The 13,661-nt window shown below is 31.9% G+C and overlaps 1 protein-coding gene across 2 annotated transcripts; it reads left to right on the top strand.

Annotated features, from left to right (window-relative positions):
- The first annotated feature begins 2,223 nt into the window (after positions 1-2,223).
- On the top strand, positions 2,224-7,229 carry LOC137406312 (uncharacterized). Of its 2 annotated transcripts, none has more exons than XM_068092870.1 (5): positions 2,224-2,382; positions 4,644-4,777; positions 5,366-5,479; positions 5,794-5,944; positions 6,908-7,229. In XM_068092870.1, the coding sequence occupies exons 1-5, from the start codon at positions 2,302-2,304 to the stop codon at positions 7,049-7,051; spliced, it is 624 nt and encodes a 207-aa protein (XP_067948971.1). In that variant the 5' UTR covers positions 2,224-2,301; the 3' UTR covers positions 7,052-7,229. The 2 variants fall into 2 exon arrangements, with proteins under 2 accessions (XP_067948971.1, XP_067948970.1); XM_068092869.1 differs by having other exon boundaries at positions 4,644-4,783.
- The last annotated feature ends 6,432 nt before the right edge of the window (positions 7,230-13,661 follow it).

The raw sequence follows: 13,661 nt of genomic DNA, 5'->3' as shown, positions 1-13,661 counted from the left end.
GCAATTCAATGTCATTTGATAATTCTCTGGGCTTCATTTTTCTTGACATAACAGTGCAGGTGCGTGTTACAAATGTAGGACATAATTTCAATTCAGCTGACCTTTAAGAAATTTTTTTTTTTAGCTCAGTAATAAAAATGTTTAATAGTATAACATGCCAAACAGGCATATTCTATCTAATAATAAGGGAGGTGCTGCTGTGATAGATTAAAGTGTTCATAATTTGTTATGATGGTCGTTGTATGATATTTTGTTAATGTTACCTGGATCTGGCTAACATAAATCTAGATACCACCGATATATCATGAGTATGCCATAATCAAACACAGTTGGTGTATTTATGTATTGCAACTTGAGGCATAATAAAACTCATGATCCGCTGACAGGCCACTAATAAAGACCAGTTACAGCACTCGCACCTCTGTTTCTGGTTTTAATAGCTATTAAAATGATTCAATGACAGTTATTTGGATTGATATATCTTGTATCTCAAATATATGGTATTCATATAAAACAACGTGCCTAGATATAAAAATGAGTTATTATCTTGCTGTACTATCTGATTGAACAGTTTAGAAATTTTCTTAAGGCTAAAAACCGAATCAGAAATAATAAAAATATGGAAAAATACCATCATTTTATTGAAACATTCAAACACTTCATATTTGACCACATCATGCTCATTATCTCAACAATTCAAATCATGCGAAATTTTTAAATTTTACAAAAGTGAAAAGCTTAATAGCTTATTCAGATTATGCGTTGAATGATGCCTGTTTTTACACTCTACTTAAAAAAATTTCTGTATGTCTAATAGACTTAAATACATGTCTCTATGTATACTATACTCTAGGAGTGGTTTATACATTTATGATACATGAATATCTGTCTATATGTACATTTTAATTTAAGATTAGTCTATATATGTAATATACTTTAGAATACTCTGTATGTACCATATACTCATGTAATGCCAAAGTTACTAAAGTCTATTTTGTTGAAACCTTTTCTGCAGTTAAATAAAAATAAGGAATAAAAATAAAGAAAATGCAAAATGACAACAAGATTAGTTTTTGTGCAATATTAGCAGTGTAATACTCAAAGCTTATGATAGCTTTATATTCAAAGCTAAAAAGCACATGTAAAGCAAATGTTATCTTTGTATAGGTGTTAGGTTGATATGCATGCCCATCTAAGCTGAAATAAATGTTAACAATTAGCTGCTGTTAGCAGCAGTCTGCTGCTTTACCTATTTTTACCAATTTATGTGAGATACAGCTAAGGACTCAGTATGTAGCGGCAGCCCTAGCGTGATCAACACACTTGTGGTTTGAAGGGTTACATGGTGCTGCCATGATTCATGTATTTGGGTTGGCTGTCTATTTTCCTGTTTGCTGTTTATTTGACCTGGTGGATAATTAATTGGTAGGCTGCCTGAACTGGTCATCATTGCGCAATTCACTAACTTTCAATGATGAAAATGTAGTGACAACGCTGTCACCTTTAATAAAAGCAACAAATGAATCGGCGAAACCCTATTGCTTACCAATTGCAAAAGTTATTTTAGTGATTTATAAGTTCTAGTCTTATACTTAGCAGTAGTTGTTTACATGTTTACAAGATTGCCACTGTATAAAAGCGAGATATCGTTTCAAGACAGCAGTAAAGCACGAACAGTGAAGAGGTGCGGTCAAAGGTACGAGTGACACTTTCGACTGTATCTCTCAAGCAGATTGTAGTATTAGCTAGTTTCGAGACAGAGAGTACAAGGTATGCAATTTCTCATTTTATATAGCCACTATATATTTCTCAACTGCAATTTTATAGTTTAAGCAGAATGGCTGTAGTTTAACATTTCAAAGATTTACATCTGTTTGTTGCTATGCCAATACTGAATTTATACCTCAGTATATGCTACTTTTACCAATGCTATCTTTAACAACTGCTTAAAGAGTGATGTAAAACTTGTATATATAATAAAACTGGTGTAAATTTTGACTGAATGCAAAATCTTGTCTATTGATGCTTTTTATAATATGCATAATTCTATTGTAGTTTTTACGTTGTAAACTTTGGCCAATAAAGTTTGCGTCAGTCACAAACCCCTCTCATATCTATACGGAACATAGCTACACAGTGTATAATATAACATGAGATTATCAGCTGAAAGTAGTTATTAAATTATTGCTTCTATATTTAGATGCCATCTTATATGATATTAATCACAAGTTCTGACACTTTGGTTACCATGGCAATATAAATCAGTCAAGCTCAGCAGATCGGGCCTATATAAGAGAGAAGATGCACCAGGTTGTACACCATTGTCAGAAGATTGGTTTCAGAGACAAGAACAAGATGAGTTCTTTGCTAGTGAACCTTCTGGTGAGTATTAAACTTTTATTAGTCATCCATAGTTACAACTTATATTAGATTTTACTGATAAAGATAAATTATTTTCTACCGTAAATAATAAAATTGAGACGAGCAGTTATAAAGAAGCAATCATTACTTTATACTGAAACTAACAATAGGTTGAAATATTTTAAAAAGCTGCTGACTTTTTACAGGGTGTATCACAACTCTTAGATTTCTGGTTTAAGTTTCAACTAAAAAACAATTTTTGTGTTTCAATGTAAAATGTGTTGCTTGATAACTTTGTATTTTGGTTTAGAAAATTATAAATATGTTTTAAATAAGTTTTTTATTGGTAATACTCGATGTTCATCTTAATAATCATAATGATGAATATAAACAGAAATAAATTTATATTTTCATGTCATTTCTATTTTGTTAACATATAACGAACATTTACAGATTACATTACGTAGATTAAAAAAGAGACCTTTCAGCGATATGAAACTTTACATTAAAGAGTTTATTAAATATTTAGGAGATGAAATTCAAAGGTTCTCATTAAAGCTTTATGTTTAGCAGCAACTTATCAAAACTGTCAAAACTCACATAATTATATTGATGAACCAGCTTTGCTACCCGGCGTTGCCCGGGTAATAAAAACGTCTTTGCACAGAAAATTGATTTGTATTTAACATATAACATCATTTGCCATTCTAACTTTCAAACTGCGTATCAAGAGAAAAGTTTTGATGGATAGCTTCTGATGGAACGGTAACCTTTTTTATACACACACGCAAGCACGCACTCATGCACGCACACACACTCACACACTTGTATGCAAAAATTGTTATTATTAATTCAACATGTTCAGGATTTTATTTTGTGTTCTCAGTTTGTACTAATTGTATCATTATCAAATGATCTTTTATTGTAATTGTAATAAAGCGACTTAATTTAGCTATAACTTACTAATTATCTCACATTTACATCTAAACCTTGTTATAGTCGTTTTATTCTTTCAATTTGTTTGACCTGTGCAAAACTTTTTCCCTTGATATGAAGTTGGAAAGTTACAGTTGTTTGACAAAGTTTGAAAACTTGCACGGTTGTTTTATTTTATTTTCTTTCTAGAATTATTTTAACTACGCAAAAGACCACAAAACACTATTCTCATGATAGGTAGTTTGAAAGTTAGAATGGCAAATTTTGTTATATGTTAAATACAAATCAATTTTCTATCCAAATAACTTTTTATTACCAGTATCATTGTATTCAAAGTTGTGATGGATAGCTCCTGGTGAAACAGTAACCCTTTTTATTCATACACACTTCTATGCAAGAATTGTTATTATTAATTCAACATATTCCGGATTTTTATTTTGTTTTCTCAGTTCGCATTAGTTGTATCATTACCGAATCATATTTTATTATAATCGTCGCAAAACAGACTTAATATAGCTATTACTTGCTAATTATTTTACATTTACCTCTAAACCTTTCTATAGTTGTTTGATTTTTTTAAGTTTATTTGATCTGCACAAAAATTTTTCCTCATTATAGGAAGTTTAAAAGTTACAGTTGTTTGAGGAAATTTGACAACCTTTACAGTTGTTTGTATTGTTTCTCTTAATTTATTTTAACTACACAAGGCACTGCACAAACAACTACACAATCGATGCTGGTGTAGATGTAAAAGTGGAAAATTGCACTGTCTTGGTCTGACCAAACGGAAATAAAATGTCAAAGCTCTTCACATAAATGTCCGCTTGAGAAGAATTGACCTTGACCCCCATATATAGTAATTCAGCCTTACGAAAAGAGTTTTCCTAACAGAGGCATCGTAATGTGTTTGCGCATTGCTAAAATAATTAGTGTGTTGTTACGGTATATCGAATATGATAACGCTTTGAATCGAAATTTTCTAACAGGAGCATCGTAGAGTGTGAGCGCAATGCTAAAATAATACTTATAGCTGGACAATCAAAACGACGAATACACGAATACACATACGACTAATTTTGAAAAAAAAAATAGAAATATTAAATCAAGTACAGAGGTAATATACATCACACATCTCTTCATCTGACTTCTAATAAAACTGTTACAATTGTAACATAAAAATCAAGCTTAATATAAGCAAAAGATGAGGTGTAAAAAATGAAGCTTCCAAGTGAAATTTTAGAAAAATAGACCCCTAAGATTTGAATATTGTTGATCTTATATATATGATATACATGAATGTGCCATGTTCAATTCTTCTGACATTCTATTTACACTGTTTGTTTCAGATTTCAAGTTTCTTAGTAGGGCTTTTGGCAGCCCAACGACCATCCGACGGCGTATCACAAAGATGTTCTCATGGACTTCCTAGTTGTAGCACTTATCGGAATGCAAGAAATGGTGCCCTCTGCAACTCTAACCAGTACATGTACATTATATATATTTGAATTCATAGAATACACAATAACAGGATGTTCTGCATCAGCCGGCTGTACAGACTGGTTACATAAATAAAAATTGTTGATACAATTTTTGTTTTTTAACAATAAAAACAATTAACAATGTTTATAGTTCTTTGTGTTCACAACATTGAATATTTTTAAACATAATTGATCTATAAATTTTGAAATTTTAGTTTGCAATAACAAAATTTTGAGCGATTTTATGGCAGTAATTAATAAGAACATTTTTGACAGAGTAAAAAATAAGCAAGCACTCCGCAGATGAGAAATCTTGGTGTCTTATTTTTAATGAAGCAAAAAACTTTTGATTTCATATAAAATATTCAAGTTTTTACGAATTTTACCCACCTAATTATGTGATAATTCCATATCTATTTTTCATGCATTTAATGCGCTAATAACAATTACTCAATAATTTTTAATAGTTGTTAATTTATTTTGAATTAAATAAGTAAGATTCAGCTAAAACTGTTAAATATTACCTAGTTAATTTGAAGCCTAGTCTTTCAAATTGAATTCACTCAAATCTCTAATTCTAATTTTTGCAGACAACCAGATACTGGCAGGCTTGGCAGCATTGCGCGTGAAGTCTCACAAAGTTCATCTAGAAATCAGACATTGCAAAGCCGTCTCTCTTCTGGGTTGGAGATTACAAGCCACCCGTAAGCTAACATATTTAATAGTTTGCACTTTATCACTGTTTATAGTTTATCACTGTTAATAGTTTAACAATGCTAATAGTTTAGTAACTGATTCTGTAGCTGTTGGCAATTTGAGAAGCATTTGAAGATGCTATTTTCTGAGTGTTCTGACTTATGCTGACTTCAAATGCTATTTTCTAAGTGCTTTGGCTAATGCTGATTTCCAATTTTTCACTCTGAATATATTAAAGAGACTGATTCTATATTGGCTATAGATATGAAACTGACTTGTTCGGTAGTCTCTCCATTTCGATATATGTCATTAATTCCTACAGCGACTGTCCACTCTCATGCTTCAACTTGGGTTGGCCAACTCCATGCGGAGGATACATGTGGTACTATTACAATGGGAAATGGTGGCTCATTTGGCACATTCCAGGTTTCCCTATCAATCGGTACTGTTGGTGTCCTCGCCACAGCTGCAGGGTAAGCTAACTCCAAAACTGTCTATCATAGGTGTGTAAGAGTCAGAAGTATAATAAAATATATTGTCAGAGATGTAATCAGACACAAACTTCAGTTTTATAGACTATCACTAGATAAGAATGGTAGTAGCTACAAAATACCCTACAGAATGAAATTATTTGCGGAGTTAAATTTTGCGAAAGTTGTTTTTTTTAAGCATATTCGCTGACTAAATTATTTGCGGGTGAACACATTTGCAAGGAAATTAATCCGTGGAAGCAGCGAGCAATAAAGTAAAACCTTCACTTGCGTATACCACGTTTTTAGGTGTCTGTTTAGCTAAGAATTTTATGTCGATCATGCTAAGCTATAAATTTTTTGGCTTCATCCAGAGGTTTTCATGAATTTTCATCGATTTGGAGGTCTTTGGTGAACCAACAACTTGTGGTAAGTTATGAGTTTTTTCAATGTAAATTACTACAGGAGAGATATTTGTGATGATGGTGGCGTGCCGAATTCCAAATAACTTGAGACAACCTTGAAAAATTTTGTAAAGAAGTGTGATGCATTGGCAATGGGCTTAACTCATAGCCTCGGCAAAGATTTTAAGAGTTTGGAACTCAGCTACATTTACTAACTCTGCATAGTGGCTAGTTTTGAATTTAAGATAGGAGTTATTCTCCCTTGTGTTAAAAATAAAAATAATCATTTGCGGGTTTTTATAATTTGCGGATTTGACTGTACGCAAATTTGTGAATTGTTAAGTCTATCGAATATTTTCATCCTGTAGGGTATATAACTATAATTCGATATTATTGCTTAAAGTTAAAATTTATGAACATGAACCTTTATTTAATAAAAACAAACTGTTTTTATAGTGCTTTGAAAGCTTTTATGTAGGCAGGAATTTATTGAATCTAATTTCTTCTGCTATCTTTCTTGATGTTTCTACAACTTATTTTTGTATCATCTATTTGGTTTTAGCCTCGTCATCCCTTTGGCCTACACCGTGGAAGATGCATTGCTCGAAGACCTACAGTACAATGGGTGATTGTCATTGACCTGGCCACAGGCCAATGGAGATTAGTGCCTATTTCTTTGACCATTGGGTGTGACTGCTCACGCTAAGCCACCCATGTCCATCCACCTGACTCAAGTGTTCAAAGAAACTAAGAAGATTACTGCTACAAAAGTCATAACCAGATCTTGATGTTAAAACTCTCTCTTATAATCTTTTAAACTCATTTTAAAGTAGCTTTGTCAAACTGAATTTTAAAATAAATAAAGAACCATGAAACAATTTGAATTATGCACATTCTGCTACAGCATACAAAATAGAATTACCAAAATATTTGGAGTAACCTACGTGTAAGTATAACAACCACAAAAGTTTCATAACTATTAAATTATTTGTTGTACTGAAGTTAAAACTCTCAAGTACTGACCTATATCCACTCAAATAAGTCTTCTTACTCTATCTTCATACAGACACTCAGGGTAATTACTTCTTATCTAAAACTGGTAAACATGGTATCCTTAATGACACACAGTCTTCTCTAGAACCTGTTTTGTGAGTAGTAATATGTGAGTAATTGTGTATCTATAGCCTATAATATTAAGGTTAGATAGCTCCTATAGTTTGATGCCATTACACATAGGTAGTTCTAAACATCATCTAATAAGAGACATGGGTGATTTAAATAAGCTAACATTCAATCATATTATCTACTGAACACTCTCTTAGCACCAACATTTACAAAAAATAGTGATTATTTTGCACACTATATATTACAGTAAAGATAGTATGCAGTGTGAACTTCATTTAATATGAGATGTTGTTTTAAACGGACAATGTCTGTCAAGGAATATACATTGATCCCAGTAAGCAGCGTGTGTTATTTAATAGCTAGCAAACAATATTATGCAAAAGCACAAATTGTGGTCTGCATTGTCTCAGTGTTTAATCTGTTGCCTTCATTCTATTGTGCAAAACCTAGAATTTATCTTAACACACATATATAATTATACATAAATAAATAGATAATAACTGAGTTAAGAGAAAGAATACGGAGCTACAAATCACTGCATATATATTTCACACAACCACGCACTTCTGGTGAGAGGCACCAAATGATTAAATGTTTTTGTTGACATGAATGACTGAAATGGACCCAATGAGGTTTGCATTGACATGATTCCAAAAAATTAATGTGTTGCATTTCTGTAGAAAGAGGATGACTCTTGTCTTTTACTTAACCTACTCAGTTGTGGTTTGTGTGGAACGTAGAGTTTGTGAAGCGAGCAGAGGTTGCAGTGTTTTGTTGCTGAATGGCTGGGCATTTGCTAGTATTGTTTAGTTAATACTATACCCTACAAAAACAGGCATTTATAACACTAAAAGATCATAAAGACAACCTCAAAAACACCCACCAAACAGGTTCATTAATCCCATCAAGTTATGGAAACTAAAACATAAATCTGTAGAGTATAGTTTAAACTGGAAAGTAATAATCCATACCCAACCATACAGCTACAACTCAAATGCTGCAGACCCTGTATACTAAACAAATTCCACATAATTTACAATCTACAACAGAGCACATTAACTAAAAAGCAAGAGTTATCCTTTCCTGCAAACTCGCTATGTGTATCTTCTCGTAACGCCTAAATGCCAAAGCATGATCAACTTTTTTCCGGTGTCATATAGTGATAAACAATATTAAGTCATATGATGCTTCTCACCAGTAGAGTTCAGCAGCACGAAACAGAATTGTAGTGTATTTTTCTTACCTGTATTATCATTATTTTACTACACAGAAGTTCTGTTTTATTTTCAGGTTTTCAAGAGATTTTTTAGGGAGCATTTTAGTAATATTAATTGTGCAAATAATTAAATATATGCATATACTAGCTGTACTACCAGGCGTTGACCGGGTTATTAACAGGTCTTTGCACTAAAATTGATTTGTATTTAACATAATTATAACAACATTTGCCATTCTAACTTTCAAACTACATATCACGAGAAAAGCATTTAATGTAGCTGAAATAATTTAAGAGAAAATAAAAACAACTGTAAAGGTTTTCAAACCTTGTCAAACAAATGTAACTTTCAAACTTTACATGTATATCATGAAGAAAATTATTTTTGCAGGTCAAATAAATTTAAAAAAATCAAACAACTATAAAAGGGTTTAGATGTAAATATGAGATAATTAGCAAGTAATAATGTAACTAAATTAAGTCGGTTTTGCTATGATTACAATAAAAGATGATTCGGTAATGATACACTTAATAGGAAGTAAGAAAACATAATAAAAACTCTGAATATGTTGAATTAATAATAACAATTCTAACGTAGAAGTGTGTGTGTATAAAAAAGGTTACTGTTCCACCAGAAGCTATCCATCAATACATTGACTACGACAATACTGGTACTTTTCGATACTGGTACAAATGTAAAAGTAAGATATCGTACTGTCCTTGTCTCACCGAATGGAGAGAGAATATCGAGGCTCTTCCCACGGAGACAATATAATTGTCTGCGTGAGAAGAATTGGCCTTGATCCCAGATATAGTAATTGAACCTTAAGAAATATATTTCTTAACAGGGGCATCGTAACGCGTGGGCGCAATGCTAAAATAATTAGCATGTCATACGATATACGGTATATGATAACGTCCTTGATCAAAATGCCGTTGTAGCTCAGTTGTAGCTCAGTTGTAGCTCAGTTGTAGCTCAGTTGTAGCTCAGTTGTAGCTCAGTTGTAGCTCAGTTGTAGCTCAGTTGTAGCTCAGTTGTAGCTCAGTTGTAGAGCGATGGGATTTGAAATAGGAACCATTATGAGTTCAAATCTATCAGAACGGAGAATTTTAATTCCAAGATTTTAACAGCTGTAGCTGGAATAACACACATACCAACATTGATAAATAATATACATGGACAGTAGTTTGTGGATAGCTGTCTGTTACCGTCAGGTTCAAAGAGGCAACCTTTCGTTTCATTAGGCTGTACTTGAAAAACCATGCTCAAGGTTGATTTGTCGATCTCTTTGGTGCGATTTGTCTGCATTGTCTTCTCCTGATTGGAGTTTCTTAATAGGACAAAGAAGGTAACTCCCAAAAAGTAGACAGTTCGATGCAATCTCATCTCTACCTATGAATAAATAAATCTGGCACGTTTATAATGTAATATTTTTCTAATAAGCAAAATGGCAGTACAGCTTTTACTTAAGTTGTTATATGGAGATGCATGTTTATATCATGATTTATAGAAGAAAACGAGCAAAAACGCTATGCAATTTTTATTAAATTTAGAAATTTTTGTTTGGTATAAGAATCGTTTGGATTATTTGAGATGCATCTAAAATTAAATCATTTTTTGAAAGCTATCTTGGTTTTGAAACTGCAGGGTTTCCTTGCCACTAGATTCAGACACGTCCAGCCAAAATCACGACTGCATTTGTTTGTACACCAATGCTCTTGAAAACTCACAAAGTTTCTGCCTGCTGTAATTTTCATAAATAAAATTTTAGTGATTAGTAGAACTTTATCAAATAAAAACATCAGTACTTATATTTAGGTTATAGGTGTCATATATTAATTTTAAAATTTAGTTAGATAGAAACCTGTTTAGCATATATTCGCCGATCTTTGTAGTTATCATCACTTACCACTGACAGAAGCTTGCACATGAAATACAAGCTGAACTTCTATTTTAAAACTTATAATATCTATTGTCTCTTTAATAAAATTTTCATATTTTATTGTTCCTCTAATTTAGTGACTACTTGATGCAAGTTATTTAGTGCTTTTGCATTTGTTTATGCCAATACAATGCTATGTTAACTAAATGGCATATTAACACAATGTCATGCTATTGAAACACTGCGTTAATGCAATGCTATGCCAATGAAATGTTATATTGATGCAATGCTAAGCTAAAGCAGTGCTATGTTAACACAATGATATGTTAAAGTAAAGCTATGTTAACTAAATACAATATTTACACAATGCTATGTTAAAGGTTGACTTGCAACAAAATTCGCATTACAGTTATTTGGTATCAAAAAATTCACTATGTCTTATTCTGCTGTGGTGTAGGTGCCAAATATGTGGAAATGTGATTACAAGCTCTGAAAAGCTCAAAAACGAACAGAAAATCGCAGCCACACGAGGCCGCCGTAGTTTGGATTCCCTTTCCAAAACGGCTCAAATGTGATGTAGTTGTGAGAGAGGGTTTCTGTTTACACTTTCATGCAACCTTATTCGTAGAAATATTTTCACAAATATATTTTACGCATTCAATAAAACTATGTCTATTGTTCTTATCGCGTCTATTTTATCGTCATCGTAATGCTGTCACTTTTAGCAGTGATATCTTATAACTTACCATAAAAATTCGTTTAATTTTTTAGCCTTAGCTTGAAGGAGTACATATCATTGTCTGATAATCATGACGAGCCTGTTGGTCACTTGTGATAATCGAAAAGTGCTGCAGAAATTATTTGCAAAGTAGTGGGTCACATGATTAGATTATGACTTGCCAATTAGACCAAACCGCCAATTCCCAAACCGAAATAAAACTGTAAAGTAGCGAGCATCTATATTTGATACGGGTCTTTGGTAAAACCCGAAGTGTTTGTCATAAACTAATGCTACGATAAGTTTTTTATTGAGCTTTTTATTGGCCTTTCAATTCACGTGAGAACATCACGTGACAAGACAATAACCAAATTTGGTGGCTATGTCAAAAAAATAAAGAGATTCCAATCTACGGCGGCTTTTTGTTTTTGAGCTTTTAAGAGCTTGTAATCACCTTTCCACATATTTGGCACTTACAACACAACAAAGTAAGACATGGTGAATCTTTTGATATCAAATAACTGTAATGTGAATTTTGTTGCAAGTCAACCTTTAATACAGTGCTATGTTGATGTAATGATATGCTGACACTACTTCATGCAAATTAAAAGAGAAAGTGTTTATGACAAGTTTATAGCAAGTTTTTTTCTGCTAGCCATGTCACTCATGGTTGTTTTAATGTTAAAATTTTGAAGAAAATGTAAACTTACTAACTTGCTTTGCAAATAAATTTTGATGTTTATGAAACCTTTTTAAACTGTAGTGTAAATACCTTTGAGCATTGTATCAAATATAGTGTCTGAGATATTTCAATAAGTCTATTGGAGATGCGGAACACATCAGGTATTTGCGCATTTTCTGCCAACAAGCTTTCCAGATTAACATTCATAGAAATATTCTAAAATGATCAAAATAGCAGGAAACTAGTTATCTAATATAGTTTGTACATCTTACCAAATAATACTAAAGGAAGAGTGACTCTTCAATGACAGAAAGTTAGATACACGCCTTCTTGAATGGCTAACTAGTAACCAATGAAATCGAAAAACAGCTTTCATTCAATATGGAATGCCATTAACCGCTTTAGCAGATTGTTCCCATAAAATTCTTAACATGATAAATGCCCGTGACATAATGTGAGACAAAATAAAACCAATACAAACCAATCAATCATGATCATTACTAATAAAATATGGAACCATCCATCATAATTTATGAAATTCTAATAAATAAAATCTCACTCACCATATAGTGCTATAGCACATAAAACCTTCACTCTAGTAATTGTTAGTTAAAAAGATTTGTTTGTAAATGATAACTCAACTAACATAATGCTCCACAAATATTTTCTCAAATTTGGCATTTATCATCTTTCACTTGTTTCGATTTTTTCCTAGATAGGACCTTGTTTTTAAATTTATAAACTTGTGTGTAAAAAAATTGCACGTGCGTGTTACAAATTAAAAGTAAAGCTAAATAATAAAAATGTTTAATAGCATAACATATTTTAGAGGAATTGATTCTAACAAATTGTACATGACTTTTTTCTTGATATCCTGAATGGTGTAGTCAGATTGGTCAGCAGACTTGGTAGAAAACAAATTGAAAGCCAAAATTTTCTCATCACCTTCAACCCTTACTGTCACCTTCTGCAAACCTTCCTGTTACCTCCTGCAACCCTTTCTGTCATCTTCTGTAACCTTTTGTCACCTTCTGCAACCCTTCCTGTCTCTTTCTGCAACTCTTCCTATTACTGTCTGCATTTTTTCCTGTCACCTGCAACTCTTCCAGTTACATCCTGCCATGTTTTGTGGTGGAAAATCTTTGCATTAGGCAGATACTCAAATAATAATCAAGTTGGCCCATTGTGTGTCATCTAATATAAATTACATTGCTGCTAGTCTTTAATATTATGGTGCACTTGAAATAAAGACACCGCATTAACAAGATGTTAGTTTTATTTTTCTATATGCAAAAGGCCATGTGTTAAATACACATGCATGGCAATATTTTTCCAACGCTTTTGGAATCACTTCGGACAAAATTAATAGACAAAGCAATTGTTACAGCAAAGAAAGTTCCTAACTGTGAATAAAACAAACTCATCAATTTTATTTTGACCAGACCCACTTGATATATATATATATCAAGTGGGTCTGGTCAAATATCTGATATATATATATATAAATATAAATATATATATATATATATATAAATATATATATATATAAATATATATATATATAAATATATATATATAAATATAAATATATATATAAATATATATATATAAATATAAATATATATATAAATATAAATATATATATAAATATATATATATAAATATATATGTATATATAAAAAAATTGTTTCC

This window comes from Watersipora subatra, chromosome 10, assembly GCF_963576615.1.
Source record: "Watersipora subatra chromosome 10, tzWatSuba1.1, whole genome shotgun sequence".
NCBI classification, from domain to species: Eukaryota; Metazoa; Bryozoa; class Gymnolaemata; order Cheilostomatida; family Watersiporidae; genus Watersipora; species Watersipora subatra.
The sequence above is the reverse complement of the archived record's forward strand: the minus strand, read 5'-3'. Positions and strand labels throughout refer to the sequence as shown.

Coding starts and splice junctions, on each gene's coding strand:
- LOC137406312 (XM_068092869.1), top strand. CDS start 2,302: ATGCACCAGGTTGTACACCATTGTCAGAAGATTGGTTTCAGAGACAAG. Junction 2,383..4,643: donor CTTTGCTAGTGAACCTTCTG/GTGAGTATTAAA, acceptor TGTTTGTTTCAG/ATTTCAAGTTTCTTAGTAGG. Junction 4,784..5,365: donor TGCAACTCTAACCAGTACAT/GTACATTATATA, acceptor TAATTTTTGCAG/ACAACCAGATACTGGCAGGC.